General features: G+C 35.8%; 3 protein-coding genes across 3 annotated transcripts; 2 read left to right on the forward strand and 1 right to left on the reverse strand.

Annotated features, from left to right (window-relative positions):
* Positions 1 to 1,583: 1,583 nt before the first annotated feature.
* On the forward strand, positions 1,584 to 4,341 carry LOC140888825 (pectinesterase-like). Its single transcript, XM_073296529.1, has 2 exons — positions 1,584 to 2,469; positions 3,644 to 4,341. Exons 1-2 carry the CDS (start codon positions 1,662 to 1,664, stop codon positions 4,339 to 4,341), a joined length of 1,506 nt encoding a protein of 501 aa, XP_073152630.1. The 5' UTR covers positions 1,584 to 1,661.
* Positions 4,342 to 6,536: 2,195 nt separating this feature from the next.
* Positions 6,537 to 9,215, forward strand: LOC140891004 (endoglucanase 17). Its single transcript, XM_073299210.1, has 8 exons — positions 6,537 to 6,815; positions 7,053 to 7,259; positions 7,398 to 7,598; positions 7,695 to 7,787; positions 7,879 to 8,040; positions 8,152 to 8,263; positions 8,370 to 8,533; positions 8,656 to 9,215. Exons 1-8 carry the CDS (start codon positions 6,546 to 6,548, stop codon positions 8,986 to 8,988), a joined length of 1,542 nt encoding a protein of 513 aa, XP_073155311.1. The 5' UTR covers positions 6,537 to 6,545; the 3' UTR covers positions 8,989 to 9,215.
* A 2,076-nt stretch (positions 9,216 to 11,291) lies between these two features.
* On the reverse strand, positions 11,292 to 16,738 carry LOC140891003 (sucrose synthase 2-like). Its single transcript, XM_073299209.1, has 15 exons — positions 16,344 to 16,738; positions 16,029 to 16,161; positions 15,058 to 15,209; positions 14,784 to 14,976; positions 14,532 to 14,650; positions 14,089 to 14,305; positions 13,902 to 13,997; positions 13,639 to 13,812; positions 13,297 to 13,413; positions 13,050 to 13,216; positions 12,694 to 12,918; positions 12,274 to 12,595; positions 11,953 to 12,197; positions 11,651 to 11,789; positions 11,292 to 11,540 (listed from the first exon to the last, which is right to left on the reverse strand). The coding sequence occupies exons 1-15, from the start codon at positions 16,439 to 16,441 to the stop codon at positions 11,499 to 11,501; spliced, it is 2,439 nt and encodes an 812-aa protein (XP_073155310.1). The 5' UTR covers positions 16,442 to 16,738; the 3' UTR covers positions 11,292 to 11,498.
* Positions 16,739 to 17,418: the final 680 nt, after the last annotated feature.

The following is a 17,418-nucleotide window of genomic DNA, read 5'->3' on the forward strand; positions in this document are numbered from 1 at the left end:
TTCATTAATTACTACAAACTTTTCGCACTTCGTTACTTACAATCACACTCAGAAAGAAACATGTTTATACTATAATACTTATTTATTTTACATCATATTATCTTTAATAAATAATATTATTCAAATTTTCATAAATTTAATCAATCAAATCAAACAAACTATTATTTATCAATCAAATCAAATACTATCACTTTTTATTTGTTTTTATGATCATATTAAAATATTATTTATCTCTACATTATTTTTTTACGATAAAATCTTGTAATATTATTATAATCGAGAAAGGTCATATCTTTAACTTCAAACATTACTTATAAATTAATTAACTTTAACATCATCTCCAACTCATAATACTATATTAATAGCTCTCCAATCGGGCACGCGCCACCAGGTTCATGAGTAAATAATTCGAATAATTAATAGAATTTTATAAATATACTCTAGTAGTCTAGTTAGTTTAATTGTTTTGTAAATAAAATTTTTGATTAGACGATTAGATTGGATCTTATTTATAAACAATATAATATATTATGGATCCCGTCGTTAAATTACTGCACCATATATATTTGTTTATATTCTGTGATAGTTTAAACTTTAACCCCTCGAGAAATCAATTTCGCAAATCTTAAACACCTTCAGCTGGTGCATTGTGATCTATATTTCATTTTTTTAAAATGTAAAATTGTATACATTGTCTTCCTTTACATTTAACGATTAATTTTACTTAGTACATAACCAAAGGATTTTAGTATTTAATTTAAAATAAAAAATGGGTTTAGTCAAGTAATGATATATACATATATAATTAGACTAATTATTTTCAAGCCAATGAGTAGCTTATTAATTAGTGACTTTGCTAATTATCTTTTGAAAATGATGATGAAAGCCCTCTGTAGACTACAAGTTTATAATGTTCAACTCTGACTAAATCCTAATTTCGATGTATATATAATATACTCCATTTATTACTCTTGCAAAGGTTGAAATTTTCTTATATTACTACATTATTAAAACCGAGTAGAGCTGACTATTAAATGCACATGGTTCTAACCTGAAAGAAATTGAATTTCTTATTCAATTTCAACGCTAGAAAATTTAATGTTTTTTTTTAATAATGAAACAAATTTATTTTCAGATCCGCAAATTTGTGGTCAAAATTATATATTATACGGGTTGAGACACGTTTAAATATAAAAAAAATAATCATATGATTTATGTTCTAAACTTAATATATCGCTATACGTGCTATAGATTATTCAGTAATATTATTTACCTGATAAAATATAGAGTTGACTATTTTGTAATATTTATAATAATAAATATTCATTTCACATTTTACAATGAAAAGATAAAAATATCATGTATCGACTTTGGTGAAACAAAAGTTATATATATTTTTTGAAAATAATAACTAATTGATAATATTTTTTTTCCACAATAAATCTATCTATCTAGTATTTAAAGGCCCAAATAATAATCTCACTCAAATGAAAGGACCCTTGAATTTCTAAGCAATGGACTCCAAACTCCTTCCTCTCTCGGCCCTTCTTCTTGTAACTCTATTCATACTCATTCCACGCCACACTGCTATTTCCCAAATCGCTGATTCCACATGCCAGAATGTAACGTACCCCGACCTCTGCTCCTACACCGTCGCGTCCATGCCGGAAAACCACCGGAAAACTCTCCCGGAAATAATTTCCGGCACCGTGAACGTCTCCATGGAGGAGATAAGAGAATCCACCTCCAACTGCTCCGCCCTCCGCCGCAAACTGGCGAAGAAGCTCGAGCCCATCGACCTACGAGCTCTCGACGATTGCCTCGAGCTCTTCTCCCTCACCATCTCCCAGCTGAGAAAGGTCCTCGCCGACTTATCCACCAGCAACTCCTCCGCCGCCACAACCTACTACGACGACTTGCTGACGCTTCTCAGCGGCGCCATGACGAATCAGGCCACCTGCCTCGACGGGTTCTCCCACAGCAAGAACGACACCCGCAAACTCATCGAAGGCAGGGTGAAAAGAATCTCGAAGCACTTCAGCAACTGCCTCGCCATGGTCAAGAAGCTGAAGAAGAAGAAGAAGAAGAAGAAACACCCCCGCTCCCTGTTACAGCAGGAGTTCCCCGAGTACGGCGGAATAAGCAGAGACGACGGGTTCCCGGCTTGGCTGAACCGGAAAGACCGGAGGCTGCTGCAGACGACGACGAACCAAACGAAGGTGGATCTGGTGGTGGCGAAAGACGGCAGCGGCAACTTCAGCACCGTGAATGCTGCATTAAGCGCGGCGCCGAACAACAGCAACACGAGGTTCGTGATATACGTAAAAACCGGAGCGTATTTCGAGTACGTGGACATGGGGAGTTCGAAGAAGATGATAATGTTGTTGGGAGATGGAATACAGAATACATGGATTAAGGGCAATCGGAGCGTTGGGGATGGATGGACTACCTTCCAATCTTCTACTTTCGGTCAGTTCTTTCGGTATCTACACGTACTAACTATATCATTTAATTTTTTATTAAGAAATATTTTGAATTAAAACAAATTACATTGAGATAATTAACTTTAGTATTAGAAAAAATGAATTCAAGTACTATTCACTAATTGTACGTAGTTTCATTATGGATGGATGCAATATTGAATTAAAGCCTCAAGTGCATGGAGTACTCATGAGTGCACGAGGAGTTGATGAATCTGATTTATTACACTACACCATGCACCGCTGGTCAGGTGGTTAATTGTTTGTTTTAATTATATGATAAAAAGGAAAACAAAAAACAAAAAACAAAAAGAAAAAGAAAAGGAAAATGCAAAATTGTCTTAGTTTTTCCCCTCAGCATTAATGAACCAACACACATATTTTTCTTTTCTCTACTTAAAAAAGTTTGCGTTTTGAACATACAAACGTTATGAACAGAAATTGATCAAATTATCATATGATTAATTAGTAAGTTTTTAATACTTGAATATATTAAGTGCTAAATCTATATATATATATATATATGTGTGTGTGTGTGTGTGATTCCACTATATATGGTCCATGGATCGGACGCTCATTTATTTTTATACATGCGTGCATTCGGTGATTTGGGCACAACTCACAATCATTTAATTATAACTTATAAGCCAGTTGCTAAGTTGCTGCGTCTTTGAAATATTCTTTTTATATCTTTAATTAAATTAGTGACACGAGTTAATGTATTATTAAATATCTCACATTAGTTAGATATAATTTTTCGCAATTTTATACTGCGGCTAGCACAATCCAATCCCTTTAAGCTAACGTTTAAGGTTGCGTTAGATTCAAATATACAATCTTAACATGTAGCTAGATTGATATTAATTGGGTCAACGTCAACTTATAATTAAGGAAGGGATTTATTACTATTGTTTTTATATTTTTTAAATCCTTCGATATATAACTTGAAGAAAGGTATAATTAGTACTTAATTTTAGTTAAGGAAGTTACGTCCTTTGTAGTATAGAATCTACTTTTGAATGTGAATTTTGTTCACTCTTAATTTCATTTGTTTAGTACCATGCATGCAAGAATTGATCATACAGCTTCATTGTGAATTTATCGATTGTGTTCCTGCAAATAATTAAATCTCACATCTTTTGATTCCCTTTGTTTCCATGCAGCTGTAGTCGGGAACGGATTCATAGCCAAAGGCATCAGCTTCGAAAACTACGCCGGCCCAAGCAAACAACAAGCCGTGGCCGTCCGCAGCGGCGCCGATTTCTCAGCCTTCTACCAGTGCCGCTTCATCGGGTACCAAGACACTCTCTACGTACACTCCCTCCGTCAATTCTACCGCGAGTGCGACGTCTACGGGACCGTCGACTTCATCTTCGGCAACGCCGCCGTGGTCTTGCAGAACTGCAGTCTTTACGCCCGGAAACCGAACCCGGGTCAGCAGAACGTTTTCACCGCTCAGGGAAGAGACGACCCGAACCAGAACACCGGGATTTCCATCCATTACGGCAAAGTCGCGGCTGGCTCCGATTTGCTCCCTGTTTTGTCACAGTTCAAATCTTACCTCGGCAGGCCCTGGAAATTATATTCCAGGACTGTATACATGCTTGCGAACATGGAAGGCCTTATCGATCCCGCGGGCTGGTTGCGATGGGATCAGAATTCCTCAGTGAGTTTGCTTTATTACGGAGAGTATCAGAATCGCGGGCCGGGGTCGAATACGAGCGCTAGAGTTACATGGCCTGGTTACCGGGTTATTACCAATGCGACGGAGGCGGCTCTTTTTGCTCCCGGAAATTTTATCCAGGCGAATCAATGGGTGCCGGCTACAGGGATTCCGTTCACCGCGAATCTGACCGTTTGAGTACTTAGTTTTATATATGGTTAGGTTGGCCGGAATTTTGGGTCGTTTTATATTGTGTTTTAGAATGCTTCATGCAAGACATATCACTTATCAAGAAGTATGTTACACGTACAGCTTCTTAATTTGTTTTACAATTTTATTTTTCCAACTTGATCATGCTAGAGATTTACTGATACCAAGTAGCTAGCTAGCTCCTTGAAATCTTTTTTTTTTCCCTCTAAATATATATTAGTCATCTTGAGAACGAATTAATTTAATTTCCATAAAATATCGCTTTGCATTAAGCATGCAATCGAATCAACTCGATTCAATTATTACAAATGCGAGGCCAATAATGTTCCCAATCTGATGTGCATGTAGTACTGCATAATATAGAAAAATGGCAGATTCAAGTTAATTAATCTAATAAAAAGCATATATATGTAGTGCATGTGGAAACATTGCTGGTCTAACACAAACAGATTCAAATAAATCCAAAATCTCTGAATTTTATGAGTTAAATTATGTGATTTTTTTTTTCTTTTCTTCCTTTGTATTTTGGATCAATTACTAAAAAAAGCTGCCGTTTAGATGAAAAATCCAACAGATGAATGTTGAACCAAGAAAGTTTATGTGCGAATAGAATGGTTTTGGCATGTGATCGATGAGACCTCAGAAGAGCACATGATGGTAGACCCAAAACATACTAATCATTCGAAAGCTCTCCACTGCCCAATCAAAGTCGGAATCTATCTAGAGAATTATTTTTGGCAGACTAGACCCCTTTACTCTTAGACCATACATCACGATATTAAATTAACTTCTTTTGGTCAAAAGAAAAATATTCTTGAATTATTAAGATTTTATCAACTCGATCGAAGGGGATGAAAAAATTGGATTGCATAGATATAACATGTTTAATCAAGTTCGGCTCGCACCCTAAAATGATTATATACACATGATTTATAGTCCCCTCATGGCCATACTTTTGTGCCTATAATTAGAGCTTCAACCGGCCCTCTCCGATCCGATCCCATCGGAAGTGAATTTCTTGATTGAAGTGCGACTACACACATGCATGGGCTACTTTTGACGCTTTTTGAACAATTCACATAACTCAAATGAGACTTCCCAGACCCTCCCATGCTCATTATCACACTCTTTAACCGACAACACGTTGTTTCTTACTTGTTCATTTTTAGTTCACGTTACATGAATATATATATATATATATATATATATATAATATTGAGTTTTGAAATCATGAACAGTTATATGAGCACAAACTAACGCGATATGTTGTACATCTAATAAATGAATGTCATGTTGTATATGGATTTATATGATCCCTTATAAATATAAGAATAAATTTAAACTTTAAAGATTATACTATATATATTATATGGAAAGATACAACCCCCTCTCTCTTTTTATTTTATTTTATTTAAAAATGAGATTGATTTCTGAGGACGTGCACGACTACTATTTTTATTTTTAAACGTTCATATGGTGTTGAGTTCCTGGAAAATGGGAATGGAGTCTAGAAAAACAAAAAAAAAAATAGAAAAGAGGAAGCTGTAGCCATCTGAAATAATTTGGACTGTGACTCTGCGAGTATGCATATACATGAATAGTTTTATAGCTCGTTAACGGGTAAAAGGAAAGAAGATTTATTACAACTGCTGCTGTCCAGTCCAAAGCAAACTAAGCCACTCACGTGATAGGTCATATTCATTCTTACCGTTGCTGCCTTATATATAGTAACCCCAAATCCATTAATAAATAATAAAATTAATACCCTCACATGCGACGAAGATCACATGTTAATCTACCATTTATTCTCTATTAATTTATGTTACATTTCACAAATATGCATGTATGGTATTATCATAATAATTTCGATTTTTTTGGCAAGTAATCACTCACATTAATACGTATACGTATTTTTAGAAAGTGAAAGAATGCAGTAATTTAATATTCGAGTCAAACATTAGAGAAATTCAATTATGAGTTATCATCGAATGTTTTACATAACAGCGAGGGTTCCGATAAAAGAAAATAGAAAGACAAAATTAATTAATTAGTTTAAATATATATTTCTTTTACCCAATAAACCAACAATTTTTTGCAAGCTAGTAAGAGCAATAGTCTTTTTTTTTTTTGGGTTTATAAATAATATATAGTGGCTGGTTCCTTCGTTAGAGTTGACGGTTGGTTTGCACAAAATGGCTTCTCGTTTTCCCTCTTTTTTCGTCACTTCGATTTTCGTCTGTGTTCTTGTTTGCTCGCTGCAATTTATCTGCGATGCTTATTACCCTACGGGGAACTATCCTTTCAGTGTCCATCGTCACCCTCGCTATGCTTCTCACAATTACAGAGATGCTCTCACGAAATCTATTTTGTTTTTTGAGGGCCAGAGGTCCGGGAGACTCCCCCCTAACCAAAGAATCACCTGGAGAAAAAGCTCTGGCCTTTCGGATGGTGCTGCAATGCATGTATGTTTTTTGCTTTTTCTTTCTTCTTATCTTTTTGTGCAGATTTTCTTGAATATTTCGTGTGGGAGGGGTGGTTTCTCTTGTAATGGCTGCAAGATTCGTTCTTTCAGAGTGTTCTGTGTGAAAGATGAAAAGTTTTAAGTGGGTTTGGTGTATTTTTTTTATTTTTTTTTTTTGATTATTTTGCGTTGAAATGAGAAGATTTGAGGTGGGTTTGGGTTTAAATGTGAAATGCAGGTTGATTTGGTGGGAGGGTACTATGATGCAGGGGACAATGTGAAGTTTGGTTTCCCAATGGCCTTCACCACCACTATGCTTTCATGGAGTGTGATCGAGTTCGGTGGGCTTATGAAAGGAGAGCTGCAGAATGCCAAAGCAGCCATCCGCTGGGCCACAGATTATCTCCTCAAAGCCACTGCTCATCCAGGCACCATTTATGTTCAGGTTTCCTTCTCAACATTCTGCATTTTTAGTTACAAAAATGGGGAAAAAGCATAGCGAAACCAAAAAGAAAATCATGTGGTGGGGTGAAATCATGAGATTCTCGACTGAAATCTGTACTTTGTAATGCCTTTTTTGCAGGTCGGAGATGCAGGGAAAGATCATGCTTGCTGGGAGAGGCCAGAGGATATGGACACTCCGAGAAGTGTTTTCAAGATAGACAAAAACACTCCAGGCACGGAGGTTGCCGCTGAAACAGCGGCAGCTCTTGCAGCTGCTTCCTTAGTTTTCAGAAAAAGTGACCCTAATTACTCCAGGATTCTTGCCAGAAGGGCAATGGGGGTATAAAATGCTAATAAATTGTGAATATGTTCTTTGCAGTTAAAGAGTACTGAATCTGTTCCCCGCTGCTCTTACATTTTAGTTAATTTGTACTAGGTGTTTGAGTTTGCTGATAAGTACAGAGGTGCCTACAGTAATGGCTTGAGACAATTTGTGTGTCCCTTCTACTGCGATTATTCTGGGTACCAGGTAAAAAAAAAAATCTTTAGTTTCTTGACAAAATGACCTTTTTCCCTCAAGCTTAAGTTCTTTAACTTTAATCTATTTTAATGGACTAAAGGATGAGCTACTATGGGGTGCTGCTTGGTTACATAAAGCTACCAGGAATCCAAATTATCTGAGCTACATTCAAGCCAATGGGCAGACCCTTGGAGCCGATGAATCTGATAGCACATTTGGGTGGGACAACAAGCATGTTGGAGCCAGAATTCTTCTTTCTAAGGTCTTTCTTGCACATTCACCTTTTTCTACCAATAATTTCTTTATATGCCAAACATCCTACATAATCATTCTATAATTCTTACGATATCTGTGTTGTTGCAATTTTCTTCAGGCGTTTCTAGTCCAAAACTTTCAGCCTCTCCATGATTACAAAGGCCATGCAGATAACTTCATTTGCTCCGTTTTTCCGGGGACCCCTTACTCCACTTCTCAGTACACCCCAGGTTCATTTTCTTAACAAAAAACCCAACCATTTTCTTGAAGAGTTTGCATGCTTTTTTTTGATTAAATCCGTGGTAATTGTTGAAATATATTTCATGTTTTGCTTAGGTGGTCTTCTGTTCAAGATGAGTGATGGTAACATGCAGTATGTAACATCCACATCTTTCCTACTTGTGACCTATGCTAAATACCTGACATCTGCTCAAAAAGTCGTCAACTGTGGTGGAACCATTATCTCACCAAATAAGCTCAGAGCTTTGGCCAAGAAACAGGTTGTGAAATTTGTCCTCACACTAATTATATATATATTACAACAATAATTTAAATTTAATGATTAAAGCCTCTGTTCAGTTACATGTTCTTCTTACATTCTTGACATGTGGAGTATGTGCAGGTGGACTACTTACTAGGAGACAACCCTTTGAAAATGTCCTACATGGTGGGCTATGGTCCAAGGTACCCTTTAAGGATTCACCACAGGGGATCCTCTCTCCCTTCCATCAGTGCACATCCAACAAAAATCCAATGCTCATCCGGGTTCAGTGTCATGAGTTCCCAATCCCCAAACCCAAACATCTTGGTCGGAGCAGTCGTTGGCGGGCCGGACCAAAACGATCGGTTCCCAGATCAACGGTCTGACTACGAGCAATCCGAACCGGCCACTTACATCAATGCACCCCTTGTTGGAGCCCTGACTTATCTTGCACACTCGTATGGCCAGATCTAAGGATTAAAAGCATCCAAATTCTGTGCAAGATTTTCATTTCACTAGTCTCACATTTATTAGGCATGTGGGGTCCATTTTTACTACTTTATTATAATTATCATGTTATGTTATATATCATCAGTGAGTACTAATTGTAATATTCTAGTGCTTGGTTGTTTCAGTCAAAAGTAGTTCGTTTATGTTAACAGTTTGCAGTGTAAAAACTGTGTGGAATGAATGCGACTTTCGTGCCCGAAACGGCGCATTGTCTGATGGGCACGAGAGTCAATATTATTATTATTATAATTTATATATATATACATCTTCTGTCTGCATTGGTTACTGAGCTGCTTTTGGGTATGTTGTGTTTTGCATTTTTCTTGCTTTGGAAATTGCTGTGTGAGCTTTCCACTGTTCTAACATAAATTGGGACATTTAATACTTGGTACTCTTGAGAAATGTAGTCAAATTTGGTCTTTAAAATGTGGTCTTTTATCAGTTTATGTTTATAAACAGACATGTAATTTGTGATGTCATGTTACTTATCTCTAACCTAGCAATACACAAAGTAATCATATGTAAATTCAGATTGAAAGAAAATGAATGTATTCAAGTCTTTTGAAAAGAGAATTTGAGATTGTTAAACAAAATTAACTAAAAAAATTTCAAGTTGGGTATTCTCGTTTTTTTTATATATATAAAACCAATTTTATGCGACAATTTCACTCATTTTTGGTATGTAATATAATATAATATAATATGATGATTTCCGTAAGTTTCGCCACACCAAATTAGTAAATATGTTTCCACTTTTATAAAAGCTACAAAGCATTAGACTTTTATATCTAATTCTCTTGTAATGGCAATAAAATTATCCAAGCCTGGCATAATTAATTATGGCGTATGTTTTGGACCATCATTACTTTTTCTCCAAACATAGTACGCCTTTGACTACAAAAAGTTTTTGAAACTCGAAAAAAACATTTGGATATATGAAAAAGAACCTAAAAATCTTGAAGTGAAAAATATGACATTTTCCTTCTTCGATCATTTATTTTTTAAAATGGTTTTCATTGTATTATCCAATGAAAAATCATTTGTTATTGGATCAATATTTTAGAAAAAATTTTAATGTACAACATATATCGTGTACAACGATATTTACGACAATAAAATCGTGAGATTTTTTTATTTTATCGCGAGATTTTATATTTAATGTATCGTAAGATTTTGGTAAATTAAATTCTTGTATGAAATTTTTTGTGTTGTAAAATTTGTTGTATAAATTACGTTGTACATGTAGCATCACTTAGTATTTTATGACTAATTCTAATTTTTAAAACATGCATTTGCATTAAAATAATCTTCTAACAAACAGTCGTTATTTTTAAAATCAAATTGACAAGATTTGTCGATTCAATTCTCTGATATTTATTTTTTTTAAAAAAAAAATAAAACTTATTCTACAACTTAATTTCATGGAGTTCATTTTTTTTAAAAAAAAAACAACCATTTTAAAAAATAAAACTTATTCTACAACTTAATTTCATGGAGTTCATTTTTTTTTTAAAAAAAACAACCATTTTAAAAAATAAAACTTATTCTACAACTTAATTTCATGGAGTTCATTTTTTTTTCCTAAAAAACAACCATTGATTTTTGTGTCCCATAAAGTAGTAAATAGTGTTCTCCAATTAAAATAAAACAGGGATGACCGTTGGCGGGGGGCCCAACATTTGACCGTTGATATAGAATTTGGCGGGTAATAATACGGATACCATACGGCACGTGACAGGAGTCACGTGGTCAAAAAGCAGGGCTTTGTCAGTGGCTTGATTTAAAACTAGGACTTGTGAGACGGGGTTTGGACATTTGGATTCCGGGCTTTCAGGCCCGATTTCACTATTTGTAAAAGAATAATTTTTTTTCCACATGAACTCAAAACTTGTATATAAAGCAATATAACTAGCTAGCCATATTCTATTTATTTGTTTGAACTATGTACTGAAAAAATAAAAACTTTAGATTAAAAAAAAAGAGATTGATACATATACTAAATAGAAATATTAGTTGAAGAAGCATGCTTGTACTAAAGGACCAAATCCCATTGCAGATTCGGATTTCTGAAGAATAAGCATGACAGTAAGCCAATGCTTTTGCTTTTTTATATTCCAACTTTCTGTCTATCATGTAACTGCTGTTTGCTGGAATCACTATTTCGACCCATGTTTCTTTATATTTCGGTTCGGTTTGTTCGGTTTTGATGAATAAATAGACCAGTAAAAGAAGAGAAAAGAAGGAAGAAGAGTACATGGTTCTTGTAAAACATACACATAAATATGTACATACATAATTTCTCATCAACCAAAGTTTTGCATACATGATATTTTCAATTTATTTGTCCAAATGGACATTCTAACACAATGCAGATAGCAAGTGATTTTATTTTGATTAATAACTAGAACAACTTAAGCATACAATCAGCCACGCAAAAGCAAAAGCTATGGATCAGTGGCAAGAATTGTTTCCATCTACTTCGATGATTCTTCGTCCGCCAAAGGAACAGATTTCACCTACGCAGGAGAGGCGATGATCAACGTCAACAAATATCTTTCATTCAAAAACAACATTCCATCTTTTTTTTCTTCTATTTATGAACGAATCATACTCGTTAGAGACTCACCAAGTCGCGAAACTTGAGAATGTAGAACATCTCAAGATAACGACGAATTTCACGCCTCTCAAGCTTAGACACATATCTCCAGAAACTGTATACTCCGGCCAATGTCAACAGCCTTTCTGAGTAAATCTTCCATGTGTACCTTCAACAAACAAAGGACCAAGAAAGGATAACATCGTGGCGCTTGAATTTCAAATGCATCCGGGTATCAAAAGAAAAACAAGAAGTAAGATAACAGTTGAATGAGTCACAGAGTTCGGGAGAGAGGGGCCACTCGATGGATTTCGAGGGCAAAACTTGCATACCTTTCTTTAACTCTTTGAAGGCCTGCATCAGATATATTGGCCCAATAGTTGGGATCTTCACTGCAATTTTTAAAGAACTCTGCCATGATGGCAGAAGCCTTTTCGGGATGATATGGGTCGATATGAAATCCAGATTTACCATGTTCAATAATTTCTAACGGCCCACCTTGGCTTGTTGCAAATGTTGGAAGACCGCAGGCCATTGCCTCAATAACCGTGAGCCCGAATGCTTCATATAATGCAGGCTATAAAAGAAAGGAAAATTTTAAGTACGACGGTGTATTATGGGATGAGATTACAGCAGATAGAGATGAATCTTGCCTGCACAAAAATCCCTTTCTTATCAGCTATATAACGGTAGAGTTCACCATTCCGTGCTTTATTTGTTTGCGAGGTTATCCATCGCATCTGACCCTCTAAATTGTACTGCTTCATAAGATTATGCATCTTCTCGATTTCTGATATTTCTTCTCTGTCACTCGACTGTTTCACATTGAGGTACCCCGCGATCACCACAAGATTAGCATACTCTCTTAGCTTGTCATTCTTAGCATACAGTTCTACCAACCCCGAGATGTTTTTAACCTTGTCGAGCCTCGCCATGGAGAAGATTATAGGCTTTGATTGATCTTTCAATGTGCCACTGTTTCCAGCATAATGGAATATAAATATTAACGCCACATTTCTCATTTCAAATTCGATGAATCTTTCGAGAAAAAAGAAGTTTAATAAATAGCTTACACATGTTCATCATTCTGCTGGGGATCATACAGCAACTTTTCAAGTGATTCATGAAAGCACGTAAGTCTTTCTTCCTTTTTGGAATATGGAAAGTAAATGGTATCATCCGCCGCTGGAGAAACTATGTTGAACTTGGGATCAAAAACATCAATACCATGAACCACACGGTATAGACCTGGCATGGTGAATGCTGTATGATGTTCATATTGACCAACGGTATCGTTCCTGCAAAACAAAAAACGAGAAGCACTAGTTGAGATAATATACTTCAAATTAAATGTTAAATAAAAAAAACTAAATGTCAAATTCACAAGGATTCATCAATCATGATCAATAAAAGTGAGTTATTCACATACGTTCCAGCGATTTCTTGGTATGTACTGGCGATTATGAAATCCGAATTATTCATGGCTATTATATCGGCAGTGAACTGAGACGAGAAATGGTACTTCTCCTCAAACTTTTGCCAATATATATCAGAATCTGGATATTTGGTTTTCTCCAGAGCATGGGCAATAGTGCACTGCAACGCGAAGAATAAACTTTTTTTACCATAAAGATCAACATCAAAGCAACTATTCAAGATAAAACATCAATCTTCACCTGCGTGATTCCCATCTTATAAGATAAAAGAGATGCCACCAGGTTTCCGTCACTATAGTTTCCGACAATTAGATTCGGTAAACCCTGCAACTCTGCCACGATTTCTTGTGCTGAATCCTGATCATTAAAAAGAGATTAAGTTGCTGAATTACGCCTTCACATTATCCATATAACAGAACACTCATTAGGGACACCAGAACTAAAAGATATCTATTTCACGAGAGAGACAATTATCTGATCCAAAATATTTTTCTGTAGTTCTTGATGGTTTATGGCAACAAAAGGAAATATTTTGATCATTAATGAAAATAAGTCTGGAAGAAAACTGGTTCATCCTCGTACCTCAGTAAACTTTTCGAGGTAGGGCCAGACATCGAACCTCGAGATCCATTGGCGAAGAATGCCATTCTTAGTTTTAAAAGGAACTCGGAGGATGTGTGAATACTCACATCCAGTAACCTTTTCTAGTCGTTGGTTGCACGTGGTACCTTTAGCATCCGGTATTAATCGAGTAACCTGGAAAATAAGAAAGAACATGATGAGCTAGATAAATCAAACCCAAACCATTAGCATAAAGGCAACCTGATCAAGTCAGATGAGCATACAATAAGAATTCTTGGAGTGATATCTAGCCCTTGCTGTCTTATTCTTTGGAGCATCTCACTCTCCAATGCACGTACTTGATCTAGTATATACACAATCTGCATAAATCACAGAATAAGAAAGAACGTAGGAACAACAAATTTCCATCATAGTCGTTGCATATTAATTAAAAAAAATAAAAATGATTACCTGACCACCCGTGTCAGGCAAGCCCAAAACATTCTCTTGGCCAAAATAACCATGTATTGACAATATGACTACATTAAACACTATGGGTATTCTACCAAGAAATTTTTCAACTGTAGATGGATCAGGAGCATTAATGACGTCGGAGAGGAGCCGCATCATCTCCAAGGTCCGTTCGGCAGTGTCGCCCCAACCTCTCTCAAAGCCCATTCCTTGCAAGCTGGATCATATATGTAACATTTATGAACAAATGTTGTATCCATGGGTGGATCCAGCAGGGGCAAGGGCTGTGGATACCACCCCCAAAACAAATTTTAAAATGTGATGTGCTTTAAAAATTCAAGTTTCACTCCCTACACTATATTCAGTTGGCCCTATGTACCAAATCCTGTGTTTGCTCCTATTAGTATGTATCTTATTGAAAGCATTTATGTACAGAAACTCACTCATATTCAAACTCAGAATAGGGTGCATCTGGAGATAGCTTAGAAACAAGATCCTCCGCCTTGGTCAATGCAGACTCGAGCTTGGATATGCCTTTTATCCGATCATTCAACATCATACCCTTCGTGCATTAAACATCAGATTTATAGCTAAGTCATACTCTCTCTTTCGAAGTAGGAACAAATTTATTTATAGAGTTCAATGAAATATATCATACAGCGAAGCCATGGGGTTTTTCTTATGTTTGAACTTACATGTCCTTTATGGTTGTGCACGCGAAGAAAATCTAGCAATGGTTCAAGTGATTCTTTGTTGCGAAACAAGAGTGAAGAGAGATGGCGATTGAGGAATTGGACCCCGTTTCCAATTGCTGATGATCGATTTGGGCGAGGAAATGTTGCATTGAATGGCTCAAAATCCAGTTCAAGAACATGTGGATCATCAGTTCTACACCCAGTTCGAAAACCACCATCTTATAAGATCAGAAAATTACTCATGAAGAAATAAAACACAACAGAAGCCACTTACTGCCCATCCACAAGTTGTTCTTTGAAGTGTAAATATTCGGACACGGTCAGCTGCTCGACACTGAGTTGATGCACATTAACTCGTATATATTCCCAAACACCAGGTCTTGGACGAATGGCCAGAGCAACAAAAGGTGGTATAACTATAGCTTCCTGCACTCAATTATATAGCATTAGCAAAAGCTTGAAGGAGATCCACAATATTTATCAGAATATCTTGCCACAGTATGTAACCCCAATGAATATAGAAGGATACTCAACGGGTGGACCACAAATCTAAATGTTGAAAAACATAATACAGCAACTATACTAACAAAGTTTTTTTAAGAAACAAAGCTTACTCCTGAAAAAGTAGAATATTGAGAAAGTTTAATCAATAAATTCATATCAACTATGGTCTGCCCTACACCAAGCCAAATACTCCCCCTGCAATGTATTGGATTTACCAAAATGCAAGACGACAAATATCCTTGATAAAGAATACTTATGAGCCATACTACATCCACCTGGTAGGAATGAAATACTCTGCTCTTCCTGCTACCCAAATATACATGGTGTGACAATTTCAATTACGTATAAGATTTATTACCAAATAACGAAAATTCGGAGCAAATTATGCCCATGTTTTATCTTCCTGCACAAATAGTAGCAAAGGATATTCTTTCCACCCGTTGTAGGTCACATCTTTCATACCTTTCACAACAAGCACTAAAAAGAAGTTATGAGCCATAGCCTAAAGCTGTGTTTACTCCGAGATATAACAAGATTATATATAAACACAGAAGAATTACTGTGAATATTGAAATATACAATTCCTCTCCAACACTTTCTACAAACCAAAACTTCAATGAATGCCCATCAGAAAACACAGTCATGTTTCAATGAACCACAGGTTCTTGAAACCAAACCCCCGACTTAGTTCTTGCTAGAATTCAGGGCCAAAGCAAGAATGAAAGTAAACTTGAAACCAACCTGAGCGGACTTCAAGACTTCACGGAAGGGGCCATCGTTGAGTTTCTGCATTGAAGCATCCTCACTGGCGATGCTTTCTAGCTCATCAATCAGGTGACGAGGCTGCAATATCGTTTTACCCTGCGCCACATATCTTCACGCGAACAGATACGAAATAAGTCCCAAGAAAAGGTCGACAGTAAAGTAATCAAAATTTCATTTCTTGATACTTACTCCAATCAATTTCAAGAAAATCTGGGACAATATTTCTCATAAAGAAAAGGGAACAATCATAAAAATGCATGCTAAATAAAAAATACTTAGTTTTATGTTTACCGTGAAAAAAGGGAAACGAGTTCGTTGCGGTGAGCGCCAAGAGTACCATCAACTGTCTCCTTCATGCTTGGTAACCTTTCCAGTTTCTTACTCGCCATTGCCACACAGACACTGCACTTCAAGATCCCTCAAAATTCCTGCAAATTTTCCAGTTTCTTCAGGTGAATGGAATCCAAAAGCGTGACAAAAAAAAGGAGACGCTTTTTCGAGTATTATATATAATTCATTCGACAATTTAAATTTGGGACAGATCAGAAAAGTCAAGATCGTGAAGATCAAAATAATAATGCTGAATTGGGTTCGTGTCCCTCTGAGATTGATTGTTCATGGGTCTTGCGGTTCCCAAGGTGCCAACTTCACACTGATTTGGCTTTTTCTATTCCAAGAAATTTCATTTTGCGCCATTTGGCATTACATCTACAACTTTCGATTCCTACCTCCATTCAGGTTTATTCCAAGATATTCCACGAAATAAAGTAATAATATTGATATCATATTATTACAACTAATAATATTAGCCATTTTTTTCTTTTAAAAAAATAATATTAGCCATTTTTTAGTTGATGACGAATAATGTATGATTGATGGATGATATATGGATAGCTAAATGCACATTAGCTGCTCTATTCATATTTTCGTACGCGAGACACCCTCTCGTGCTCTTCTAATATTTTGTTCATGATTTCAGACTGGAAGCATCCGGTTTCAGTGAGTATCATTTTTAAATAGTCATTGCTTCACTATAAAAGTTCCACTATTGACGGGAAAACTTTTAAAAAACATTTTTTTTATAATAAAACTAGTATTTCATCCGTACGATGTATGGTATGTTATTTTTATTAATTAATTATAAAAATTAGTAAGAATGAGTGTTTGAATAAATAATTAAAATACAAATAAATTAAGATTGAGTTTGGATAAAATGATTTGAAATCTTTAGATTTAATTTTATGTTCATTGTTTAGATAACTTGCACAAAAAAAAAATTCAAAGTCATTTATATTTATTTACACCAATGTTTTCATAACCAAACGTTGTTCAAACCGATCTTCTTTAAAAAAATGGTCCAACCGAT

The sequence above is a fragment of the Henckelia pumila genome, chromosome 3 (genome assembly GCF_033568475.1).
Source record: "Henckelia pumila isolate YLH828 chromosome 3, ASM3356847v2, whole genome shotgun sequence".
Classification (NCBI taxonomy): domain Eukaryota; kingdom Viridiplantae; phylum Streptophyta; class Magnoliopsida; order Lamiales; family Gesneriaceae; genus Henckelia; species Henckelia pumila.

What these genes read in the sequence shown, in the direction of transcription:
- LOC140888825 (XM_073296529.1), top strand. Translation starts at nt 1,662, where the DNA reads ATGCCGGAAAACCACCGGAAAACTCTCCCGGAAATAATTTCCGGCACC. An exon ending in CTTCCAATCTTCTACTTTCG is followed by an intron (nt 2,470 to 3,643) that starts GTCAGTTCTTTC and finishes GTTTCCATGCAG; the next exon opens with CTGTAGTCGGGAACGGATTC.
- LOC140891004 (XM_073299210.1), top strand. Translation starts at nt 6,546, where the DNA reads ATGGCTTCTCGTTTTCCCTCTTTTTTCGTCACTTCGATTTTCGTCTGT. An exon ending in CAGGCACCATTTATGTTCAG is followed by an intron (nt 7,260 to 7,397) that starts GTTTCCTTCTCA and finishes CCTTTTTTGCAG; the next exon opens with GTCGGAGATGCAGGGAAAGA. An exon ending in TTGCCAGAAGGGCAATGGGG is followed by an intron (nt 7,599 to 7,694) that starts GTATAAAATGCT and finishes AATTTGTACTAG; the next exon opens with GTGTTTGAGTTTGCTGATAA.
- LOC140891003 (XM_073299209.1), bottom strand. Translation starts at nt 16,441, where the DNA reads ATGGCGAGTAAGAAACTGGAAAGGTTACCAAGCATGAAGGAGACAGTT. An exon ending in TACCAAGAAATCGCTGGAAC is followed by an intron (nt 12,919 to 13,049) that starts GTATGTGAATAA and finishes TTTGTTTTGCAG; the next exon opens with GAACGATACCGTTGGTCAAT. An exon ending in AGAAAGGGATTTTTGTGCAG is followed by an intron (nt 12,198 to 12,273) that starts GCAAGATTCATC and finishes TTTCTTTTATAG; the next exon opens with CCTGCATTATATGAAGCATT.